This window comes from Vanacampus margaritifer, chromosome 1, assembly GCF_051991255.1.
Source record: "Vanacampus margaritifer isolate UIUO_Vmar chromosome 1, RoL_Vmar_1.0, whole genome shotgun sequence".
In the NCBI taxonomy this organism is placed as follows: Eukaryota; Metazoa; Chordata; class Actinopteri; order Syngnathiformes; family Syngnathidae; genus Vanacampus; species Vanacampus margaritifer.
In genome coordinates, this window is record NC_135432.1 from 67,511,259 (window position 1) to 67,536,085 (window position 24,827).

At 43.0% G+C, this 24,827-nt stretch overlaps 3 protein-coding genes across 20 annotated transcripts in view; 2 read left to right on the forward strand and 1 right to left on the reverse strand.

Annotated features, from left to right (window-relative positions):
- Positions 1 to 440: 440 nt before the first annotated feature.
- Positions 441 to 4,182, reverse strand: vps29 (VPS29 retromer complex component). Of its 2 annotated transcripts, none has more exons than XM_077564339.1 (4): positions 4,065 to 4,182; positions 1,868 to 2,059; positions 839 to 1,074; positions 441 to 771 (listed from the first exon to the last, which is right to left on the reverse strand). In XM_077564339.1, the coding sequence occupies exons 1-4, from the start codon at positions 4,065 to 4,067 to the stop codon at positions 654 to 656; spliced, it is 549 nt and encodes a 182-aa protein (XP_077420465.1). In that variant the 5' UTR covers positions 4,068 to 4,182; the 3' UTR covers positions 441 to 653. The 2 variants fall into 2 exon arrangements, with proteins under 2 accessions (XP_077420465.1, XP_077420458.1); XM_077564332.1 differs by lacking the exon at positions 4,065 to 4,182 and adding an exon at positions 3,200 to 4,051.
- Positions 2,431 to 11,878, forward strand: eif5 (eukaryotic translation initiation factor 5). 5 transcript variants are annotated; one of them, XM_077564311.1, is made up of 13 exons: positions 4,486 to 4,614; positions 5,067 to 5,337; positions 7,014 to 7,101; positions 7,204 to 7,302; positions 7,379 to 7,460; positions 7,636 to 7,808; positions 8,953 to 9,064; positions 9,152 to 9,285; positions 9,360 to 9,521; positions 10,309 to 10,470; positions 10,760 to 10,924; positions 11,120 to 11,260; positions 11,423 to 11,878. In XM_077564311.1, the coding sequence occupies exons 4-13, from the start codon at positions 7,231 to 7,233 to the stop codon at positions 11,519 to 11,521; spliced, it is 1,302 nt and encodes a 433-aa protein (XP_077420437.1). In that variant the 5' UTR covers positions 4,486 to 4,614; positions 5,067 to 5,337; positions 7,014 to 7,101; positions 7,204 to 7,230; the 3' UTR covers positions 11,522 to 11,878. The 5 variants fall into 5 exon arrangements, with proteins under 5 accessions (XP_077420423.1, XP_077420428.1, XP_077420437.1 ...); XM_077564297.1 differs by lacking the exon at positions 4,486 to 4,614 and adding an exon at positions 2,431 to 2,455 and having other exon boundaries at positions 7,014 to 7,302; XM_077564302.1 differs by having other exon boundaries at positions 4,356 to 4,504; positions 7,014 to 7,302.
- A 1,121-nt stretch (positions 11,879 to 12,999) lies between these two features.
- The window catches only part of mark3a (MAP/microtubule affinity-regulating kinase 3a), a 32,254-nt gene continuing 20,426 nt past the window's right edge, over positions 13,000 to 24,827 (forward strand). For 9 of the 13 annotated variants that reach the window (XM_077564164.1, XM_077564198.1, XM_077564215.1 and 6 more), the window contains exons 1-4: positions 13,001 to 13,547; positions 19,863 to 20,051; positions 20,470 to 20,523; positions 23,932 to 23,980. In XM_077564164.1, coding sequence (XP_077420290.1) covers positions 13,497 to 13,547; positions 19,863 to 20,051; positions 20,470 to 20,523; positions 23,932 to 23,980 — 343 coding nt within the window. In that variant the 5' untranslated portion in view covers positions 13,001 to 13,496. Of the gene's footprint in view, positions 13,548 to 16,539; positions 17,344 to 19,862; positions 20,052 to 20,469; positions 20,524 to 23,931; positions 23,981 to 24,827 lie in introns of those variants that run through there. The other 4 variants (XM_077564240.1, XM_077564255.1, XM_077564173.1 and 1 more) reach the window with 3 other exon arrangements.

Consider the following 24,827-nt stretch of genomic DNA (forward strand, 5'->3'; position numbering starts at 1 on the left):
TAAATTATAACAAATGAATTGATGTACTTTTTGTTGCATAAGGAGAGCCTTTTTTCCCCCTAAAACGTGTTAAAAATATTTCTCATTTAGTGAACAATTCTACATAAGCATTTAGTTTTTATTATTAGTTGAGAAACTTGGCACATACACAAGCATAAATTGATTGCTAAAATACACAAATTTACATATGCATTTGACATTAAAGTATTAAATAATGGCTTAATATTTTTATAATTGAACAACCGCAACCCCCCAAACCTTGTTGCATGTTTTCTGGTTTCCCCCCCTAAAATTAGACTTAAGTCAATTACAGAATGTGTAAAATTACCTTAACTTGAAACGTTTGCATTTCCTGTTCAGACTTAAAAGATTCCACCTCACGCTATTAGATTTTATTTTACAAAGCTTGATTTTGATTGCAGAATCAAAGACAAAATGAGTGGAGTGAAGTCATTTATTTTGTGTAAAGTGTCAAGAAAAATGAGAATGAAGCTGAAATGTGTTGTTTGCACGTGGAAATAAATGTTTGTATTCAGTACAGATTAAACTCCCAACACAAGCAAAAACAAACGAGAGAATTTTATGAACAATATATTACAGGGCAGACACTGCCCCCTGGTGGAAAGGAATGGAACATCATCTGGTCGTGGTTCTTAAGACTTTTTGTATTCGATTCTTTCCACTTTGACGTCATCTCCGATCAGCTGGTAGACGTACGTCACCACCGTGGACGCCTGGATGTCCATCAGCACGAAGGACGGGATTATGTTGCTACAAAACAAAGAGCAGAAAAACGTGATCCCGTTTCTACCAAGCGACGACACGAATCTCGCCGTACCTTTCTAGCGCGCTGTAGGCTCCGGTGGCGGAACCGGGGTTGATGTAGAACTTGTTCTCGTTCTCAAAGGCCTCAAACTTGTGCGTGTGTCCCGAGATGAGGATGTCCACGTCCAGCTGCCTCTGGAGCAGCGCCAGGCTGGCCATGTCCCCCCACGGGATCACCTGGTGGCCGTGGATCAGGCCGATCTTGAACTGGCCCACCGTCACCACCTTCTGCTCCGGGTAGTTCAGGTTCTGAAAAAGGCACGCGCAAAACCTGCTTGCGAGATAGTTCGCCCGCCCCTTTCACACAGGTGCGGTGTGGACTCTGCGATCAATCGAAATTCATCTACAATTTCAATTATGACTCTCCACAACTACAAAATCGTAAACAAAAATAAAAGCTTATTCATACTCACTTTGAGTTGTTTAAATGTATACATTTGCACCTTTTTAAAATAATTGAATACATTTGGTTTCCTCCAAAACTTGCACGTTAGCGTTACAAATAGCGATAGACATTATCGGCGCCGATTTTGGGTATTTTGACGAATATCGGTGTCAGCCTTTAAAAAAATAAAAAAACAGCCGATAAAAGGTCGAATCTAAAACCATTTTAATCTCAGGGAACTAGTTATTTAAATTTTTATGAGACATGAACCCGGGAACTTCTCAACCATTTTTTTCCTTTGACATCAAAACAAAGAAATGTGAACGTTTAGGATTTCAGGTATTTTTACATTTTAGGAAAAAAATATTTATTGTAGAAAACTATAGAGAACTTTGGTATTTACTTGTTTTAAGTTTCCGTTGATCTTTTTAAGACATATTACAAAATAATCATGATGAATATTTTCTTCATAATCGAGCAGCCCTCTGGCCGACGTATTTGTGTGTGAAAGGCACAGGCTGAAAAATTTTGCCGAAACGCCGAAGACTTTGAAAACGTGCGACTCCTGTGACCGAATGACCTGTGACCTTTCGTGGAGGCGGCGTGAACGATTGGCCTCGGAAGGGTTCGCTCCGCTTTGGACCACGCCGTACCGACCTCGTCAAAGTCCCCGCGTACGATGTGGACGTCCCCGGCGAGCGTCTTCAGGTAGTCGTAGCTCTCCTTGGTGCAAAGGTTCCCCGTGCACAGGATGTGTTGGATCTTTCCCGGCACCAGAAGCTTCTTGAACTTGGCCGGCAGCGTGTTGCAGCGGTGCGGGATGTGCAGGTCGCCCAGCACCAGGACCAACTGCGTGAAAAGGGTACGACTCAGACGGTGTTTCGGGAAGTCAAGTGGGCTAGGAAGCGCTCCCTGAGGGACACCCAGGCACAAACGCCCTTTCTTTTGAGTGAGTACAAAGCAGAGTGAATTGGCTGTCTGAGCGCCAACTGTTTGATATTTACGCCATTGTTTTGTTACGCGTGTCTTTGATGGACAGCTGAGTGTCAGACAGCCAATAGGAGACCAGATGCTCGTCAGGATTTGGATTGACAAGTCGTCACACGGCGCAAAAGCCCACACAAAACTTCATGGCGCCGTCGTCTTAACGAAGCAGCAGCAACCAACGCGAAAGAAGCTCAAACAACCTGACGTGCGCTTTTCCTCAAATAGTGGACTGACGTCATGCCAACCTCCAGTTTCAAGGTTTGACAAAGCCACACACGCACCTCAAATTCCAGGAAAGTGCTACAAACTCCATCGCAAAGTTTCCTGGACCTGTTCAAAGTACGAGCTCTCTTATTGGCTCTTCGGATACATTTAGCCTGGAGCTACTTTCAATTGAGTTCTGGCTTCTTGCCGTTGAAATGTTGCAGCAGCTAATGTTTTCCAAAAGTAGTCGTCCGTTTGGGGCGAGGCATCCAACAGAGCTCAGGCCACTATTTGAGGATACGCGGCAGACTTGGGGAACCTTGACAGCACCTCGTTAGCTTAGCTGTTTGTAGCATCACATGAGCATTTGGAGCTAACAAGCTACTGTTAGCTCACGGCTAAATCATCTAAAAGAGTTTACCTGATGATTGGCACTATATGAATAAAAAGATTCAATAGAATTAAATATAACGGTACTGTCAGATTGCTGCTCCATGCTGGGATGTGTAAATTGGTCAGGTGGCATTTTGGGGGTGTGGCTTAGCAGAAGCTATTATGTTCCCCATCTCTGTCCCCAGTCTTACTAAAGCTAATTGGGCAACCATTTTTTGCATAAAATGATCCCCCAACAATTGTCATTTTTTTGTCAACACTGCCTTCATTAGTGTGAAAGTGCATTGTAAAAACAAACACACACAAAAAAACCCCATCAAGTTTGAATGTCGGTTCTGTTGGATACTGCGGACCTCCACAGTTTGGTGTTAGCGAGCCAGGCGACAACAAGTGGCATCCACTTACCCGGTGACCAGCCTGGTTGATTGGAGGCAGGCAAGCGGGATGGAAGAAGCGAATATGGGCGTGGGTAGAATGACACAAGGAAGGAAACATTATTTCAACAAAAACAAAAAATGGTTTTCAAGGTGATGAAAGAGAGACAAAGACAATTGAGAGAAGAAAAATGGGGGGGGGGTGAAATTAGAAATCAAACGTGAATGGATAAACACATTAAGGTTAATAAAAACTAAATCAATGTGATTCTTTAAGCTGTTAATAGTTAGTGGTCGTTTTCTAACAGGGGTTATCAAATTGCAAATAGCAAAGGAATTAATAAATGTGACAGGCCATACTTTGCCCACCATCGTTGTCGGGCATTCATGCAAGACAGTTGAACACGTTAAAACACATTAGCGACCACACTTAAGAGTTAATGAGTCCATGCATAAGTGAAATGATTAAGTTTGATGGAATCACTCCGATGCTGCGCTGCATCTTGCGTCAAACATGAGCAGTCGCGCCTGCTAGCTTGTTAGCACGACGAGCTAACCACTTCCAACAGGAAAGAAAAAGTCACGTTAGGGTCAAAGTTGCGCCACGCACACAAGATATTGATTGAAATCGCAGCACAACAAAACGCCTCGATGGCTCCGTTCGACATCTAAAGTGCGTTTATGTCATTCAATTTGAAATTTGGTGACACTAAAGCGCACAAGCTGTCATGTGACCAACGAGCCCTCTCGGACTTGAGGCGTCACCAAAAAAGAAAAAGAAGTGACATCGTTTTACACTCGCCGAAAGGACGACGTCGCCCGTCCGCCAAACTGCGTAAAATTATGCTCTAAAATCAGAAAAATTGTTTCTTTTGGGACGATTGCTTCACACTCACCATCTTCAATTCCGCTGTTTGTGCTAGTCAAGTTGAGGAAGCGCGTACGTACGTAGGTACGTATCTGCATGCGTCTTACGTCACGCTGTCAGCCAATGAGAAACGACAACGGGGCTAAAGTAAAGCAATTTACTGTAGTTTTTATTTTCCTTTTGTCGTTTCAAAATAAAAGCAAGTGACAGGTTGAAACGTGGGCTTATAATTTTTATTTATTTATTTTACGCAAATCCTGAGGCTATTCTTCCCAGTTTCCTTGCTCCTGTTTGTTCTGTAGACTTTATTATGTTTCTGCACTCTTCAGCATTTTTAACGCGACACTTATTTTGGCACAAACCGTCAATTCCGGAAGTAATATCATGCCGCGTTATGCGCCTTGGAAACATCTCGATGGTTAAAGCGACGTGTGGAGCGAGCTGCGCTACTTCCAGAACATTCTAGAGGTAAGGTGCTACTGGTGTTCCCCTACATCTGGTACACTTTACCCGGCTCCTCGCGGCACAAATTACACGGTCGCAGGTTGACCGAGCAAACACGGCGTGCTAAAAGCAGGGTGGGTTAAACTATTTAATATATTACGATATTTCCATTTATTCGGCGTCGACAGCGCCTTGCTAGTTAACGACGTCACAGCTCTTCGTCCTGTTAGCATCTGGGCGCAGACTATTTCCTGTCGATTAGGGTACGGGCTATTTCCTGGCGTACATTGGTCGATTTCACTTTAAATTCTGGATTCAGGTCGGGATAAGCATATCGGGGATTATCTTTCGGGTCAGTCGTGGATAATTAGTTGTGGTATACTGTGGAAAATCGGGTCGTATATGACGCAAGAACACATGCGACACTTGCGTAAGAGTCATTCCTCCATTTAGAGCTTGCGGGGAAAAGCCCGCAGCCCGTCACAACTCGTCGAGATTCGGCCACATTTAACACCACACTCGATGTTTTGCGTGTACAACTGTTTTTACAGTCGAAAATAACGCCTCTCTCCTTCCGTGTTGAAAGGTCTCGCCACCAGAGGACGTTTTTGGATACAGCGGCCCGCGTGTCTGGTCAACACCTTCGCCCCCCTGCCATCAGCTTTTCCCCGCAGTATCTTAAAAAAAAAAAAAAACGCGAGAGAGGCCCCCCTCCTCCTTCCTCGTCCTCCTCCCCGTAATACAGCACCCGAGAAGCCTGCTGCAATCGATACAAGACCAGCGGCAGTCATCGACATCGTTCACTGCGCCTCTTGGGACGATCAGCGTTGTGTTTATGTCTTTATTTTGCGAAAACGGTAAGTCGCAAATGACGATTTGAGTGGTTTTCAAGCAACGTTCTTAATACGAGCGTGTGAGTGGAATTAACATCATGGCTACGGGCGCTATTTGTTTAGTGGGCGCTATCAAAATGGCGCCTCCCATTCACTCGAGTGCATTGGCTGCATGACGCACTATGCGCCAAGATAGCCAAGCTAGGCTAATGAGCTAAGCTAACTAACCTGCCTGCCCCCTGAAATGGCTTCTGGGATCACAGCCAGCGCTGGATTTAATGGCGTCCGTGTGAAAATAGACGCCCGGTCGTCAAACTATTTTAGTAATTGTCACCAGTTTAGCATTAGTAAAGGCCTACTTGTGCATGAGTTCCTAACAAGAGCTGGCCTTGTGTGGAATCATTCCACTACCATCCTTTACCCCGCCATACTTTTGCCCTTGCACAATGACGGGCCTTTACAAACATATTTAGCTTTTTTTTCACAGCCACTGTCAGGGTAAATCTCTCTTTTGTTCTTTTCTTTTGGCCTAATCTGCCTTCGTGTCCCCAATGTGTGCGTGTTCACTTTTGGTCAGCAGATTCTTTTTGCGTGTTTGTATGAGGACAGGAGCTTTACTGCAGTTGTGTCAAACTTGTTTTGCATACACCGCAATTTAAACTCAAGTATGCCCGGACAATTATATTTGTGTGGTTATTAACTAGAAATACTTCCATTTACATTAAGATCATTTTCACATGGACTTTTTTTAAGTTTTTGGTATGAAATGAACTATTTTCCATTTCCAAATCTAATCAGGCTGCCCACAGACCCTTCAAAGCCAAAAGGCATAACTTGTGTATAGTCTTCAATTTGATTAGATATTACATTTGAAATGAAATTAGCTTCTTTCAACCTTCATTTATATCTTGCTTTCAGTCTCCTCTTTTTGTGGTAACAGGCACATTATAGTGAAGACAAAATCTGGGAAATTTTTAGATTGGGTTAGGGTTACTCTGTCCCGTGCTGGATCACAGTTTGTGTGTGTGTGTGGACTGGAGCTTCTTTACTTAATTGCTCAGCACTTTCTTTTGGCGTATTGGTCAGCACTTTCTTTTGATGTGTGTGTGTGCGTGCGTGTGCGAGCGGGAACAGAAGCCGTCCACTGACACTGTAAGCCACTGAGCTCACACGCACAGTCAAACGGCAATAATTGAAGGTGGTCCTGTTGACTTTTTATAATTTGAGCTCACAGCAGGTTGGTCAACTCAACCTTGAAAGGGCCTCCATGAGTGGGCTACGTAAAACTGACTTTAATGACTGGTAAATAATTGGGAAATCTTTATTTTTATTTTTTTTGTAAACCTTTTGTGATGTCATAGGTCTTTCAATATCGAAAGCTCAAACAGAATTGCATGACACCCAATACATTTGACTTCAAGTCAAATACTGATTTTGCATTTGCTGGAAATGCGCTCCAGAGACATTCTTAGCCTTAAACTTGTTAGAATGGTCAGGCAAGTGGATTTGTCAGATTAAAGTATGCGCCAAACAAAGTCCAATTATTTTGTGTAAATCTGAAAGACAAAGTTGCACTTGGGTGTTTCTCTTGTGTATAAATGGTAAAAATAAAATACCTTTTTTTTTTTTAATTACCATTTTTTTTTAATGTTAATAATGAGAGTATTTTGGTGTGACTTGTGCGTTTGTTTGTGTTTCAGAGCTGTTGCGCAGCCGTTGGAACCTGTGTGGTGGAAACTTAGCCTTCAAGCGGGGAGCTTGCGGCCACAGCGGCACGGCGTTTTTCATGTCAGAGACCGAGCGCGCTTGCAGTCGTTTATGTCATCCCCTCTTTTCCAGACAGAAGATCCCGGAAAGTCCCCAATCACGATCCTCTTATCTCACTGATAGTAGCGCCGCCCGCCTCGTCCAGCCAACATGTCTGTCAATGTCAACCGCAGCGTGTCGGACCAGTTTTACCGCTACAAGATGCCCCGTCTGATCGCCAAGGTAGCCGAGCCCGACCGCCGTTGTCGGGACCGTGAGCCACGGTTGCATTTATTTTCAATTTGGCATTTTTCTTCAGGTGGAAGGAAAAGGGAATGGAATCAAGACGGTCATTGTCAACATGGTCGATGTTGCAAAGGCGCTGAACAGGCCTCCAACATGTACGTGCCTTTTTTTTTTTTGTATTCACTAAAGCATTTTGTGATGGACTTAAACGTTAAAGCACAAAGAACATCTTGAATACTGAGGAAGAATGACGCTGACCACCATATTTCCTTTTTTTATTATTATTATTATCATTATTATATTGCCGTTTCCCATTTGTCTCTTGGGCAGACCCGACCAAGTTTTTTGGCTGTGAACTCGGCGCTCAAACGCAGTTTGATACCAAAAACGACCGTTACATCGTCAACGGCTCGCACGAAGCCAACAAGCTGCAGGACATGCTGGACGGGTTCATCAGAAAGTTTGTGCTGTGTGCCGAGTGCGACAACCCAGAAACGGACCTGGTAAATGATTGACCCGAAGCCAGCGCGCTCGCCTCCGCTCCAAAAAGAATTTCTGCATAATTTCAATTATTACACTCCACAATTCCAAAATTGGCATAATTATAGTGTTTCCAAGAAATGTATTTGTCTTAATATTTTTTTACTTTTAAACATTTTCTTGTTTTGCACCAAAAAAACAAATGATCGTCTCGATTGTTGTTTCAAGTATTACCAAATTAATCATGATTAATATTAGGGATGGACAGAATATCGGCCAGGCCAATATTTGGCATTTTGACAAATATCGGCCAGGCCAATATTTGGCATTTTGACAAATATCGGCCAGGCCAATATTTGGCATTTTGACAAATATCGGCCAGGCCAATATTTGGCATTTTGACAAATATCGGCCTTCTTACCAATATTTGGCATTTTGACAAATATCGGCCTTCTTACCAATATTTGGCATTTTGACAAATATCGGCCTTCTTACCAATATTTGGCATTTTGACAAATATCGGCCTTCTTACCAATCTGAAGGCCGATTAAAGCTGCCATCTCACTGAGCGGTGAATGTGGTGAATTTTGGGTTCTCATCAGGATTTGGAAGATGTTCACAGACGGCTTTTACTTGTCACAAAGACATTTTGAACATATTCAGGCCATTTTCCACTGTTTGCGAAGATCTTTTGAAATATTTTACGAGCCCTCATGAAAACCCCAAATGAGCTACATTCGCATGCATTTGTCGCCCCGTGAGATGCAGGGAACTTTAATTTTGAGATTTATTTAAATTTCCACTTTATAAAAATGATGCTGACACTGGGAGCTCCCTACACTTCTTATTAAAATAATTAAAATAAATGTTGACATTTTGGAAATATTTTCGGGAACCAATTACTTATTTAGTATGTCATTTATCAAGTTCCCTGCAATTTTTGTCACATTTTTAAACAAAGCTCTCAATATAGTTTAAAATTCAAATAAAATGTTTTTTTATTTTAATACACACTGTTACTGCAAAAGAATATTTGCTTGAAATATCGGTTATTGTCCTCGACTACTACTATTCTGTACGTGTCCTGAAAAAGCCATATCGGTCCATCGCTAATATTTTCGAGCAGCCTGCTGAGGTGAAGTTTGATTTGCTTGCGTTCCCTCGCAGAACGTAAACCCCAAGAAGCAAACCATCGCCACGTCGTGCAAGGCGTGCGGGTACCGCGGCATGCTCGACACCAGGCACAAACTCTGCACCTTCATCCTCAAAAACCCACCAGGTGAGACCACACCCTTCAAGGTGATCAGCCAAAGTCGTTTGAACGCCAAAATGCGCTCCTCACGCCAAAATGCGCTCCTCACGCCAGCAGAGGCCAGCGAAAGCGGCTCCACCACCGCCAAGAAGGAGAAAGAGAAGAAGAACCGCAAGAAGGACAAGGAGAACGGCTCCGGGAGCGGAGAAGCCGGAAACCAGGAGAACATCGACGCTCCCGACGCGGTGGTGCGTTCGCTGTCCCACCCCGGCCGGGGACTCGCCGGCTTTTGCGCGCCGGCTCACGTTTGCGTCCGTTTCAGGATGGAGACGACGACGACGACGATTGGGGGGAGGAGACCACCAAGGAGGCTCAAAGGAGGCGAATGGAGGAGATCAGCGACCACGCCAAGAACCTGACACTCAGCGAGGATCTGGAGAAACCTCTGGAGGAGAGAGTCAACCTCTTCTACAATTTTGTCAAAGTCAGTTTTATGACGATATGTTTTTTTTGGTTTTTTTGCATAGTTAAAAGCCTGTTAATTTGCAGCCATTCATTCAAAACGATTAGCTTAGCTTTAGTTTCAAACGGGGGGGGGGGGGATCGAATAATCAATATCGATTAGATTTTCAAGCCTGATATTGATTCATTAAACCATCAATCTGTTATTTTAATATCTTGTTCCCATAAATTTGTAAGAAAATATCATTCTAAATGCAGTTTTTTGTATTTTACAGTTTTCGTGACATTTATTCACATGAATTTAAAAGTACTTTCTTACATTTATGCAAGACATGACTTACTGTACTTTAAGACAATTCAGAATCTTTTTAATTTCTATTTACAATTATTTAATAAGAATTAGGAAAATATTTTCATCTCATCCTCGTTGATGCCAATGTTTGCGTAACACTTAAATGATTATAACACTAAATCAATTAACCAGTTACTTCCTCTGCAAAGTTTAATGTGGAATTTTTATCATCTCCTCGATAATTAAGAAAACATTTTGTTCCATAATCTATATTGGATTAAAGTGAATTGAATCATCAAGAGAGAGAAAAAAAACTAAATTGAATGAAACTGAACTCTTGTGAATGAAATTGATTGAGCAAATTAAAACCGATACCAAGCCCGAGAAAGTACATGTTAAAATGCTTTGAACCGTTTTTTGTTTTTTTTCCCAATTGAAATATTTTGTGACTGAATGACAATGAAGTGCGTCGCTGCAAAACTGCCCTCTAAAAACCGCCGGTGGCTGTGATGTGCAGCAAAGGAAGGAGAACGGCACGGTGGACGCGGCCGACAAGGACATCCTGGCCGAGGCGGAGCGTCTGGACGTGAAGGCCATGGGCCCGCTCATCCTCAGCGAGCTGCTCTTCGACGACAACATCCGCGAGCAGCTCAAGAAGTACAAGCGGCACTTCCTGCGGGTGCGTTTTCGGCCTCAAATTGAGGCGGGGGGTGGGGGGGGCGACCGGTCTCATTCAGCCCCTCCTGGCTCCGCTTTTACATGTATTTTTGCTTCAATCATTTCCTGTCCAGGAGTTTTTGTAAAAGCCTGGCAAGATAAGAAGTGACTTAATAATTGCAGGAAGTTGTTTGACTGTGGCAGTAGTTTTAATTCATGTTCTCATCTCCTTCCGACTAACAATCGTACAGACGTTGCAAGTGAATTTAGCAAGCGTCGTGACGAGCTCGCGGTTCCGTTTTTGCTCTCAGTTCTGCCACAACAACAAGAAGGCTCAGAAGTACCTGCTGGGCGGCTTTGAGTGCGTCGTCAAGCTGCACCAAGTCCAGCTTCTGCAGAGAGTCCCCATCATCCTCAAGGACATGTACGACGCCGACCTCCTGGAGGAGGACGTCATCTTCGCTTGGGCTGAGAAGGTGACGGCTTCAACGTTTTTCTCGTCATCTACAAGAGTTCACATTTGAATTTTTTTTCCCCCCAAAAACAAATTTGACTTGTATGGCACCAAATCAATTTATCGCTGCGCTTTGAATGCCGTGACCCGAGACGACTTAAACTCCCACAGCTTCTGTGGTGTCATTGTTGTAAATGTTGCTGGTGCCACTTTGCAGGTTTCCAAAAAGTACGTCTCCAAAGAGCTGGCCAAGGAGATCCACGCCAAGGCGGCGCCCTTCATCAAGTGGCTGAAGGAGGCCGAGGAGGAGAGCGAGGGCAGCGACGAAGACGACGCGCAAGATGATGAGAATGTCGAGGTGAAAATCCCACAAGTCATACCTTTTTTTTGTTTTCTCTGTCTATTAGGCACGTTGCATTAAAAGTGTTAAATTTGATCAAATATTTTCTAAATTAACCTGTGTTGGTTGTTAAATTGTTTTTTTGGTAACATTTTCCCTTGTTCCATCTCTCACCACCAGGTGGTTTATTCCTCTTCGGCCCGTGAGCTCAAAGTGGAGACTGTGAAAGTGGAGAAGCCGGCGAAGGACGAGGAAGACATCGATATCGATGCTATTTGAGATGCTCAGAGAATAATATTGATGAAAATGATGCTTTCTTGTGTTTTTGTTTTTTTTGTGGCTTTGACTCACACTTTTGAAATGGCTGAATCCCTCAACTCCCGCCACTCTGTAACCCCCACCCACCCCGCTTTGAGGCATGTTCACATAACCTAGCGCGCTAAGCTAATTGGCTGCACTTCCACTCTTGTCACGTTGATGTGCGTTCAAGCCTTGAAATATGACGCGTTTCTGCGGCGCTCGTTTTGGGGGAACTTTTAATCATGCCTGTTTTTGGGGATCATTGCAGTGCACTTTTTTTGGTCCCTCGTACTTTTCCAGTCAATAAAGAAAAATGAATGTTTTTGCTATCCACAACTACTGCGTTCACTCTGATTGGTTACTAGTACGCCAGGAGGGAACGCTAGATGCCGGGAAGTGAATTATGATTTTACATAATGACTATATTGGACAACAGTCAAAGACCGCATAACTCCAACAATAAAATTAACAGACAATAAACAGCAATTTAATCGGGATTGCTTTAAATGTAGTGGACAAGTGACAGAACAGTGGTACAGTAGTAGATGGATGGTGCTGTTGCTCTGCAATTATTTTCTTGGCGATTGTGCAGTATTAAATGGTAGGATAAGAAATATGCAACCATTGCTGTTTGATTCAAAATGACTAAAGCACACACCAGACAAGTAAAATGGAAAATAATTTTATATACTGTGAAAACCATTAGCAATACGGCACATCCCAGCTTACTGATATTTTTCTCTCCAATTACTGTACTGTGTAATGACTGAGTTTGTGGATTGTTTTTCACGGGCTGGCCAGGTCCGAGCCCCCGCAAACGCAAAGACGCTTAACAGTTTGTGTGGCAACATAAACGGCACACATGCTGCACTGTTTTATTCTGGGCATTCCTTGATGCTCTGTTGTCGTCTGGAGTTTGAATATAAATAACACACACGTCAACTTGTGTTTGAAGCTTGAGTTAAATGTTGACAGTGTGGGAATTTGAGTGACGACCGGAAGCCAAAAGGTCAACTGGTTTGCTGACTTCCGCTTGGCGACCTCCTCGGCCCCTCCCTTTCAGCTGGTTCTCGGCGATGCTGCCTTCAGGTGCCGTCGGGAACGGGGTAACAGTGGTGACTGCTCAACTGCTCATTACATGGTGAGAATTTAACCGTTTGCTTAATGCCAGGAAATAAGTGTTTATGAAAAGGTTTAGCAACAAAGCAGTTAATGTAGAATCTGAGTCACCAAAATGCTCCAAAATTTAGAGACCGTCTAAAACGACTGGCAATAAAGGAACTCCTCTTGGAAAACGAAAACAGCTCTTTTCTACAAGATTAATAATTTTGATGGAGAATAAAGTGAAGTTTTTGGGTGTGAAATTATCCAGCAATAAACAGTCTGGTCTAGTAGTCACGGTCAGTTCCGGTGTTTATGAAAAGTGGTTTGTCGGAGTTTGGGTGAGGTCCTTGAACGCCTCCTAATCCAGCCCAGCCGCCGAGCACTAGTAGCCATTTTGGTCCCACCTAAATCATCACACGGAGCTGCTCGTCCACTTTGGGCCGCCCGCGATGGACCGAGCCAACCCGACGCCGAGGATTTACACCGGCAAACCCGTTTGACATCCGCCCGCCCGACGACACGCCGCCGTGTGACATTGGAGGCCATGGCTCGTTGCTGCTAGGCGGACTTGAGAGCGAAAAAAAAAGCCCGGGGCGTTTTTTTTTTTTTTTTTTTTTGGGAAGTGTTGGCCGAGCAGCGCCTCCGTCAACGTTGGCCGACTCGAGTTCGCTTCGCCCCGACGGGACCCGCGACGACAGCCACAGCGAGGAGTTGCCATTTTGACTCCCTGTTAGGCACTCCAAGTGTTGTTTCCCCACTCGGTCGAAGATCCATGCGACTGTGCCTCTCTTCCGCCGCGGGATCGAACGAGGTGTCACCGGATTGCGAGCTGCTTCCCCTCGCCTGAAACATGTCCACCAAAACCCCTTTGCCCACCGTCAACGAGAAGGCGACCGAGAGTGTGAGTAGCCGTTTGTGATGCAGCAGCTCCCGACACACATTTTGCTGCGTTTATCGGACGGAATCCTCGCGTATTGTTCTCTCGCACACACTTCGTAAACAAATCGGCTTCCTCTTCGGCCTCCCCAAATCCCCCCCCCCCCCTCAATTTTGAACTCTCTTTGCGCGTGTTTTTTGTCACAGTCGTATTCGTGGTGTTCCGGTGTCAAGTTCTGGAGCGATAGTTGCTTATTTGGGACGTGTTGGTGACACTTATAGGCCCCGGTGGAACAAAACTACAGGACGCTACTTTTGCCTGTTGGCTTGGCAGGAGACAGAGGGGATTGTGTTCTGGCTTCCGATTGGCTATGCGGGCTGTCAATCAGGGGTTTTGACCAGTCGGATTTGGAAGACTGAGTTTGAGGCCCGCCCACTCGTGACCAACGGAGCACCCCTGCCTGACTCACTGCTCAAAACATGCGCGACGTAATCGCACGCACTTCCGACGTGGCTTGTCAGAATAAAGCGCCGGTTATTTATTAGAATTATGTTATTTTTGCATGTCGTTTTTTTTTATAATATTGTTTTGGAGTTGTACTTTTAACAGACATGAGAAATTTAGATGAAACCGCTTTTAAAGTCTGGCAGTGGTGACATAACCTTGTTTTTGTGAGTTCACTAACTCCCGAGAATTCATCTTGTACTGCTCCCGATAATTTCCACTGATACGAACCACTGGTGGTTCGGACCAATCACAGAGTGACATTGTATTTGGGGGCGGGATATGCAGCTGTGACGAAAACAAAAAGCGCCGAAGCCGTGGGAAGAAACAAACCTAAACATGGCGACATCGGTGGACGAATGTGTGGACGCTGCAATAAATTCTGTTCTCGCTGAATTAGTCTCTTGTATCCGCATATCAACATTGCAAAACCGACAACATAAACTCAACGCCATGATGTCAGCTAGTCACAAGAGTCGCACATTTTTTAATTCAAATGGGCAATCGCAAGCATTCCTTTATGAAAATATCTAAATTGTGAATTTCCTCAATCCAGCTCCTCTCGAGTCTTGCAGATTTTTTTGCCATCCGCTCATCAGCAAGATCTGTAGAAGCCTGATAACGATCCTGATCTCTAGGATCAGGTGTGTTGGAGGACAGAAACAGCTAAAACCTGCAGGACTCTGGACTGTGAGGACTGGAATTGGTGAACCCTGATTTAAAACGTACAGGACTCCGGTCCTTGAGGACCAGGATTGTGGAAGCCTGCAATTTAAGGGCTTTTATGTTACAACTCAATCAATCTGTAAGTTTTTTAATTATTAATCAGTGAGTTGGATCATTCATTTTTTTTAATTTCCATCCCTTCATTAAAAAAAGACATTTTGAGTTGACAGTACAGAAAATGCATAAACATAAATTATGATCCAACTTTTAGTTCTACGTGAAGTCTCAGGAGCTGAAAGGTTCCTATCAGATACCGGTACCGGGCCTAGACTTAATTAAAGCACTACTGCTCCTTTTGGCACCTGATAAGTTACCATGGAGCCCAATTTAGCCAATAAGCTTTGGCGTCCAAATGCGCAATGTCCTCCAAAAGGTTTGTGGTGTGAAAGGCTTCTGACAAAAGTGTTGGGCTCATTTATCCCAGCTGAAAGAAGGTTCTGTTCTGCAGGGTGATCCTCTGAAAAGTTTCAGGTGCCGTACTTGTCTTTTGTACGTGCTAAAATGCTAACTAGCTCATCCTTTCTTCGGATTTTTGTTCCACTGAAAATGTAAATTGTTAGCCTTGCACAACAGCCAGGCTTGTATTGCCGGCGCCGGCAGGCTAAGCATCACTTGTTGACAACAACAAATTCTACGTCACATGTAGTATTGACGGTACATTCAGTATAAGGTATGAATTTGGCCAAAGGTAGAGATTTGGATTTTGGACCGTACCGTCCAATTGCAGTTATGCATGTTGATTACGTCACTTCTAGTTTGTATTGTAACACACGATTTTGCCGGCTGGATCGCTAACATAGCTAAAAATGGCAAAAGTTCACTTTGCATCCGGTGTGTACGTCACAAATAGTTGCCAAAAAACAAAACAAAAGCTTCTCTTCTGTAAGGAACGTTCACAAAGACGAAAATGTGTAGAAAGCCGTCAGGCCATGCTATCAAAATGCAGTCGCAAAACACAAAATCTATGGTTAAAAGTATATTAGTTACGTATATGATTATTTAAAATATAAGAACCTTTCGTAGTTCAACATTGGAGAAATGTGCAGAGTTTCAGGATAGTGGATACAGAAAATAGAAAAAAATCAAAACCTGAAATATTATCAGTCCTATCCAATCTCTCAGCAACGTTAATTGTTTTGATATGTTTAAGTATTGTTAATAAATGGCTTTTAATATCGTGTCGTAATTTCAAAAATTCACATTTATGTCAATTTTTTTAACAAGCCGTGATTTTAGGCCACGTGTAAATTAGTGACATCCAGGTCAATTCCTTGTTTCAATTTTCAATGCTTTGAAGATTGTTGGCGAAAGTGAAATTAGATCTGGAACATTTCCATATTGCACGACTTACTGACCGTGTCATGTTATTTAAAAGGAAGATAGCTATGATGTCAATGTCTCTGTATTAGAATATGACATCATTGGTAATTGTTTGCAGTTGCTGCAAATGTTTAATGATTGGTGATCGATTGGCCATTAAAGGCTTGGATCGGCAATCACCAATCTTTTTTTTTTAACGAAAAACGGCCCATCAGGATCGCCGGCCGATCGATCAGAAATGGAGACTTTGATCCTCCCCATCGACTCCCCTGGAAAAATAATCCTTTGGCCGGGATGTCTGGACGGTGAAACATTCATGACTTCCAATCAAAGTCGTGCTTTTATACTGAAAGGCCAGCTTCCTGCTGCAGTTGCCAGCCCGCCGCTGACTTGATGCGCGCCAGTTATTCAAAGTTCTCTCCCTCCGTCCATCCGTCCCTCCCTCCCTGCTTCCTGTCCTGATCTGTGCTGGTCATCAGTGGAGAAGTCGCCGGCGGTCGCGGACGTTCGGCCATCGTCAGGCGTCAGGCGCCGTTTTCCTGTGCCGGCGTTTTCCTGCGGCGGCATGACGGGCTCGCAGGCGGCCAGGAGGCACTGCAGCCTCGTGAGTAAAACCTCAAGACGGAATTGTCACCTGAAATGATGTTTGGGCTTTCATTTTGGGGACGGGGGCTATAATCTGACGCTCTTTGACGTTTCCCGCCGTGAGTGAACGTGTGAAATTTAAGACTTCAAAGTACATCTGCAGTTGAGTAGACGACGGCCAGGGTCCACCTGGTTTGGACGCTCTGGGTTCAAATTGACTTTGTGACATTTTGACTGCAAGTGTGGCTGCCCGTCTTTCATTCAGCAACTTTCAGCCCTGGAATGTTTGGATGAAGTTTTTTGCATTTGGATGGCGGAACTCTGTTGCCTGGATGTAGTTCTGCGGTTCTTTATTAGAACCCAAAGAAGACTTTGCTAAGGGGGTCGGTGACTCGGTACTTCTTTTGGCCTGAAAAGAACCTCCCAGAAATTGCATGTTGGGACAAGTTCCCGAAGTCCAAAAAGTTCCTAGTTCTGGGGTAAAGTTCCTGCCTGCAGTGCACGAGACGTTGACTTTAGAGGAAATATGATCTGTGCTATTTTTAGCAGATTCTCGAAAGATTCTGGAACCTTTGGAACCTTTTCACCCAGGAACTAAGAACGTCTGGTGGCATGTGTGTTTAGTCTCAGGAACGATTTTTTCTTTTTTCTTTCTGAAGTCATTTCTCAGAGGAACAAGAGCATGGTAAGTGGGTAATACTTATTTTGGCCTGGAGAATAACATCTCAGAAACAACGGTGTATTTTAAGACAAGGTCTTAGAGTCGAAAAGGGGCCAAATATCCTGCAGTGCAAAAGACGCTTGCAATTCAGTTTGGGGCCGAACGGAAGACACTTCGCTGGTGGTTCGTCGACTCCTCTGAAAAAGGCTCAGGACCCTTTTGGACGGGGTCTGCAGTGTTGGCTCCATCTCATTTCGTTGACACATTTGCACCTTTAAGGTTTTTGATACTTGCGCTCCCTGGAACAAAACATGTTAAGCACTGCAGACCCAAAGGTTCCAGGACCTCTCACAAGTTCTGTCTCCTTGGAACGAAACTTTCTTCCTTGTGGTGGGGCTAAAGTTCCTGCAGTTGAAAGCCCCTTAACTCTTTGACTGCCAGACGTTTTCAGAAAAGGGATGCCGGGGGTGCCAGCCGATTTAAGCATTTTTGACTGATCTTTCAAGGTTCACAGAAAATTATGTGTTTGGACTATGGAAACACACATAATACCAAATGAAAGATTGGACTCTCATCTTTCATCAGAAAAAAAAGTTTGTTTCTACCGTATTCCGTTTTTCAGTAATCAACAATAGAAAATGGTTAGTTTCATCTCTGTTTTGAAAAAAAAACGTCTTTTAACGTCTTTGGCACTCCTCCATAGGATTTTACTAAACGTTATTTAACGTTTTTGGCAGTCAAAGAGTTAAATGTCGTTTTGGGGTAATTAACCATTATTACATACCAATTTTCCTCCACAACGTTTTTAATTCCTGCTGTTGAAACGTTCTGGGAACCTCGCGCAGCAAACGATAGACACCTTTTCCTTTCTGTCGACTTCAAAGTCCAAGCAATTTCCTTGGACTTAAAGTGGAATCGCATCTTTGCCGTATATATATATAATTATTTGTGACCTTTTTGTCAGTGAAAGGTGCTATATAAATGAAATTTAGTTTCTATTATGGTTAAGCATTTATTATATATAATTATATTTTCATAATATTTTTCATTGCTGTAATGTACCAAAGCACAATATTGTGTGTGTGTTTTTTTTTTTTTTTTACAATATTGTGACCTTTTTTTGTGTAGCCAACCTCCCCTCAGTATCGTGATAATTATCGTATCACAACCTTCATTTCATGATAATTATCGTATCGAGATGTTTGGATATTGTTACATCCCTACTGACTTCTATTCGTTTTCCTTTTTTTTTTTTTAATTATTATTTTTTTACTTCGTCAATTCTGGTTGCTTTTGAAAAGCGCAGCAGTACAACAACAAAAACCAATCAATGTGTGGCGAGAACTGCAGCCAGCAACAAAGTTCACATGAGCGCTCCGACACGCAAGCACACGAATCAGGTCGACGTCCAAACGCTTCATTTCTCACGAGTTTGCGTGTGTCCGGTATTTGTTACTTTGGTCCCATAGGCTCTTTCTCGTTCTTCACTTTTCACATAAATGCACACGTGTCATTTAATCAGGGGTCAAACTGTTGACATCATGCATGAAATGGAACCTTTTCTTCAATTGTTAGTTACGATACTGTGCCAGGAATAAAAATTCATCACAGAGCACATTACCCCAAAATGTTCTTTATTATATGCTGTTTATGCCCCCACTATGCAAACACAGCATTTTGCTTAATATTGACTTTGTGGAATATGAATTAAGCAGCAAAATCCACTTGTTTTTGTCCATCCCAGGAGGCGGCCATTTTGCCACTTGTTGTCGGCTGAAAATGACATCACACTGACTCGCTCTGTTAACAACCAATCACGGCTCACCTGCTCTCCAAGTTTGGTCATGTGACGTTCACAAGCGTCGCTGTCATTGGTCGTGACTTGATCAACTGTGATGTCATTTTCAGCCGGCAGCAAGTGACAAAATGGCCGCCCCCTGAGGGTTGATTTTGCTGCTGAATTCTAAAACACAATATTAATCTGAATAACGTGTTTAGACGAGTGGTGATACGGAAAACATATTGTTTACAAAGAACATTTTTCTGTTGACTTTTAAATTAAATTGATAATGCTTGGAATCAAACTATTATTTACTTATGCTTTCCTACAAGTTTTTTGATGATATTGACTTAATTTAAGTGCCAGAAAACATATTTGTTTAAATACAACTTCACATTATTCTATCGTTTACCAAGTTGATAATTCTTAAAATTGTACGTTTAAATGAAAATATGACTTAAGTTTTCAAGTTTTTTTTTTTTTTTGCCGTTAGTTTTGGAGTCACAAGTGCCGGATTTAAAATGCATATGTGGCAAAAATGTCTGTTGCTATTGCTAATAGCGCATTAGCAGTAAATTTCGCAGACATCCTGATTGTTTTAACCGCCCAACACAGCAGTGCATATCAGCAGAGATGCTTTTAAATTGTGGAAAACACAAAAAAAAACTCTTGGACTGCTCGAGCTATGCTTAAAGCAGCATTTATTTATGTTCTGTATTTGTTTTCAATGTTGTGTCGTAACGCGTCCGCTCCCGCCCCGCAGCACACGTCCTCTCACGCCAATGGCCGACAGGAAGTCAGCAGCTCGCGCTCGTCTCGCTCGGGCGTGCGTTCGCGCGGCTCCGAGGAGCCTCAGCAGCCGCACGTGGGCAACTACCGCCTGCTCAAGACCATCGGCAAGGGCAACTTCGCCAAGGTCAAGCTGGCTCGCCACATCCTCACCGGCAGAGAGGTAATTCGTGTCAGGCAACGTAAGCCTGATAGCACAATTGGCAATGTCACTGCTCAAAATTTTTTTAAAAAAGTTGACTCTTCCATGCTATCATGTATCCTCAGTCAGGTCCGCCTTTCTTGTATATAAGCAATGTGTTGCGGGAAGTCCTCCCACACAGTCAAATTTTGGACCTCGGTCCACACACAAGGCGCACCTCACTATTAGGCGCACCGTTGATTTTTGAGAAAATTCCAGGCTTTAAAGTGCGCCTTCTAGTCTGTAAATGGCCTAGTCCGTCCATGAAGCAGGAAGTAGACGGCTCAACCAAGTTGGAACTGCACAAACGCTGCAGACTTGTCTCGCTTTCTGTGACTGTGTTGACTTCTGTTTTGCTTTGCTTTAATTGGGACATTGGTTTGTCTCGTTTGCCGCACAGGTGGCCATTAAAATCATCGACAAGACGCAGCTGAACCCCAACAGTCTTCAGAAGGTAATTGGCCGCAAATCGGAAACATTCTGTCCGAGTCGAAAGCTTTGTGAACGAGTGCGTCTTGTGATTTCTTTAACAACACCGACGACAAAAAAATCATTTGGGCAATAATTGGGAAAATCAAACTGCATACCTTCTTTTTTTTTTTGTCTTTATGGTAGGGCCTGACCGATTAATTGGCTTCCGATTATAATTGGCCGATTATTGTCCTTCAAACATCGGCCAGTTGGGCAAAATGGCCCTTTAAAACGTTATCATCAAAGGAAAGCCAAGTTTCCAACACTGTGACAGTACCCCGAATGCACCATTTTGCTTGCATAGCATTAGCAACTAGCAAGTGTGTAGCGTATCTTATACTGGTTATTCTGTTGTCCCGAAGCGTTCTTCAAGCAGTTGGAGTTAACTGTCAAACTAAACACACAACGATAACAATTGCATCCACTGTATAATAAAATACAAAACATGCTTTGTTTTTAAAACATCGCTAGCCTAGCGCTAATGCTAAAAGTCAAGGGAAGATCCCATTCAAATACTAACAGGAAGTTAGCATCGATTTCGGGAGTGTTTTTCCTTCAAATAACAAATATTTCACAACACAATTTTTTATGCATTGAATATATGTTTTTAAATACGCTGCAGATTAATCTGTATTTTTTCCTGCCCAAAATTGGTATTGGCAAACTGTGGTAACGATGTCACGAGCCTTTTGTCTCTTGTCGTTGGTCCCGAGCGTGTTTTTGTTTGCCGGGTCGTTTGGATCCCGTCCAGCATGCGTGGCATCTGCGCTGGCCTGTTTTTGCGGGGCCGAGTTGTGTCACCGCTACTGAGTGACAGCAAACATGCCGTGGCCCCACCCGCCTCCATTGCCCCCCCCCCTTTCTTTTTTTTTCCTCGACCAGGCCGGCGGTGGTTTTCCATCAGTTTTTCCAAAGTGCTATTGATTTGTAACCTTTTGTGTGTCAGGCTCCCCCAAAAAAAACTGAGTCTTGACGGCTGCTTTCGCACACAAAACCCTCCCGTGTTTATTTTAAGAAATCTGCGCCGTCTCAAAAGACTTGAAAAGGTGAAATTTCTCACGTGAGGCTATAAATACGCAAAAAGTTGCCTCCTCATCTTCCTCATCTTCATCCTCATCATTGCGGTTTGTTCTGCCCACGAAGAGTTGACAAATCCCCCGAGAGCGACCAGCGTCACCACGGATTGAAGCCCCCCCCCCCTACGCTAATCCCGCTGATCGGACCTTTTGTTCACATCTGCCGCTGTCCGGATGCGTCGGCATACGTGACCCGGCACAGCAAAGTGAGTCACACTGACCCACATTTCACAAATGAGCTTTTGGCAAAACCAAAGATCTCAGCTTTCCAATGATAGGTCAAGGCCAGGCAGGGGTGGCGCTACGTGCCGGCGCTACGTGCCGGCGCTACGTGGTGGCCGCTCTCGGACATCCCCACCCACATCTAAAGGCAGATTTTCAAGCCGTATTATTACACCCCTTTTAAGTAACTGCACATTTAAAGAATACATTTCAAATGGGTCTTTTCAAGAATATTTTATTCTTACAGTCAACGTCAACCCAAATCATTCGTTTCAATCCATAGCAAGCAAACAACATGGCTGACAAGTCTAGTGTTTATCATACCATGATTTCATGAAATCAAAGCATCATTGCCTCGTGTTTTGGAACCTGCCCGTGCGACTTGCCGGCTCGGCTCCCTGCCGGTGGTTAGCGCTGGATGCTAACGTAGCAGTCAACATCATCAATCGGCACCAGGGTTGCAAGATATGTTTGTCTTGGATATTTGATTTTTTTTAACTAATTTGCTCCCCAAAACGTATAAATACGTTCCATTTTAAATGTGTTACGTGTCCCAGAGACAGATTTATACGTGTTTTTATTTTTTTTTTTATGCTAAAGCATACAGAAGGCTTTGATGCAGCCTCTCAACTGCAAAGACCGATTGAAGAAATGGTAGTTATTACAAAAACGGCCAGCAGGTGGCAGCAGAGCAAAAGAGATCAACCAGGGGCCATGTTGAAAAAAAAATCTTTTGCTCACATTTCTAAATAGATTTGTGAATAATGATGAAACTTTGCTATATCCTAATGCTAATTACTTCAAAACAGAAACCGATAGAATTTTTTATTTTATTTTTTCGTGATGAAAGAAGCGACATCTTTCCATGTTTTTATAGCAATTGAACACAATATTCTGTGGGCCTTGCAAAATCCATCCAAATCAGGTCAAACAGCTGGGAGCGAAGGGGATTGCTTTTGTGAATTTAAATGGCTGCCAATGAATGAGTTGCTGTATGAAATATCCACGTTACCAAATGATCAAAATGTTTTATCAACCGAACTCAAAACAAAAAGTTTTGAATAAATCCATGCGTTTATTTCGAATCAACCTCACATTGATATTGTGGGCGGGCTTCATTTCACAAGCTTTCATTTTTAACATGCACGTCATTTTTGGTTGTATTTTTAAAATCTCCCTGTGCTTGTAGGCTGAAATGAATTTTTGGTCTTCTGCTTTACCTTCATCATCATCATCATCATCATCATCATCGTGTCTTTTTGATGTTTGTTTTCGTGGATGTCCGCTCGCCTTTGTTTGCTTTCACAAACGTGTGCTCGTTTCTGTTTGTCTTTGTGCATTTATGGCCACTTTTGTTTGATTGTTTTCATTCATCGTCAATCTTTTGTGTGTCGTCGTGTATTTCTGGTGACTTTGTGTCGGTTTGACTTGATTTGTGATCATGCTTTGTTTTCATAGCGCGATTTTGTCTTTTGAGTGTAGCCAAATTTACGTCCGGGTCGCCATTTGCGACAGTTCCTCCCACTTGGACGCGTTCTGCCTCCGAAACCCTGAGACTCGCGGCACCCGCTCATTTGGGGTCTGTACCTTTCTCACAGGGTACGACGGCGCGAGAAAAAGCCATCTCGGATGGGTCGCGCGCCGGGTTGACATTAATGATGGCTTCCCTGTTTTGTGTGCTAAACAATTGGAGGACGTCCTGTCGGGTGCAGGCTGCTTGTCTTATCGTCTGTCTTTTCGAACCTCGCCTCCAAATTTACGCACTTGTCCCGGCTTTCCTCCGTTCCTTTTCACGCACGCACACAGACAAGTTGGCTTTGACCAATAGTGTTTTTTATGGTACCCCCCCCCCCCCCCCCTTTTTTTTACATAAATTTTTTGGTCATAATTGTTTTTGTTCTTTTTGACTGTTAATGTATACATGTTTGTTTTCATGAGTTTATGGTTGTCTTTACATATGCATGGCCACTGTGTTTTTATTTATCGTCTCTTTGTTTCTCTTTGGCTTTAATGCAATTCATTCATTCATTCATTACTGTATAGTCTTTTTTTTTTTCCCCCGCTTATGTCTGGTCACTGTCTTTGCCTTTCAGCTCTTCAGAGAAGTCAGAATAATGAAGATCTTGAATCATCCCAACATTGGTAAGTGCATCCATTTTTAATATATTTCTCTATTAACTCTTTGACTGCCAGATGTTTTCAGAAAAGGGATGCCGTGGGTGCCAGCCGATTTTAAGCATTTTGACTGATCTTTCAAGGTCCATAGAAAATGATGTGTTTGGACTATGGAAACACACATACTGCCAAAACAAGATTGGACTCTCATCTTCCATCAGAAAAAAAAAAGTTTCTTTCTACCTTATTCCGTTTTTGAGTAATCAACAATAGAAAATGGTTAGTTTCACCTGTTTTGAAAAAAAACGTCTTTTAACGTCTTTGGCACTCCTCCATAGGATTTTACGAAACGTTATTTAACGTTTTTGGCAGTCAAAGAGTTAATCACCTTGTTTGTGGACAAAAAAAAAAAAGTACAGCGAATATGTTCAGAAGTGGCAAAAAGACCTCATTTTGGTTTGTCCACACATTCAACGGCAACCAATAGAAGACGGTTAGCATATTTTTTTCTATCTGGATGCAGTGTGTGAAAATTGTGAAATATGGCAGGATTTCCTTCCAGCATCATTAGCGACCATTCATCTTCATGTGCTGGGATGATTGGCCACTTTAATGAAGTTTCATATCTTTCCTGTCGCACCGCATGCCGTTATGATGCTGGTCAACAATACTTTTTCCCGAGTAAATTTGTGTCCTGATATTTATTTTTGACACAGATTTCTACTTCTTTTTTTTCTTGCACATCAAGTTTTGATAATGATATAATCAATCATCGCAAATAGATATAAATTTTTTGGGCAGATGCCGATATTTGGCAAAATAACATTTCGACAACCAATTAATTGACTGATTAATAATAAAAAAAAACTCTTTA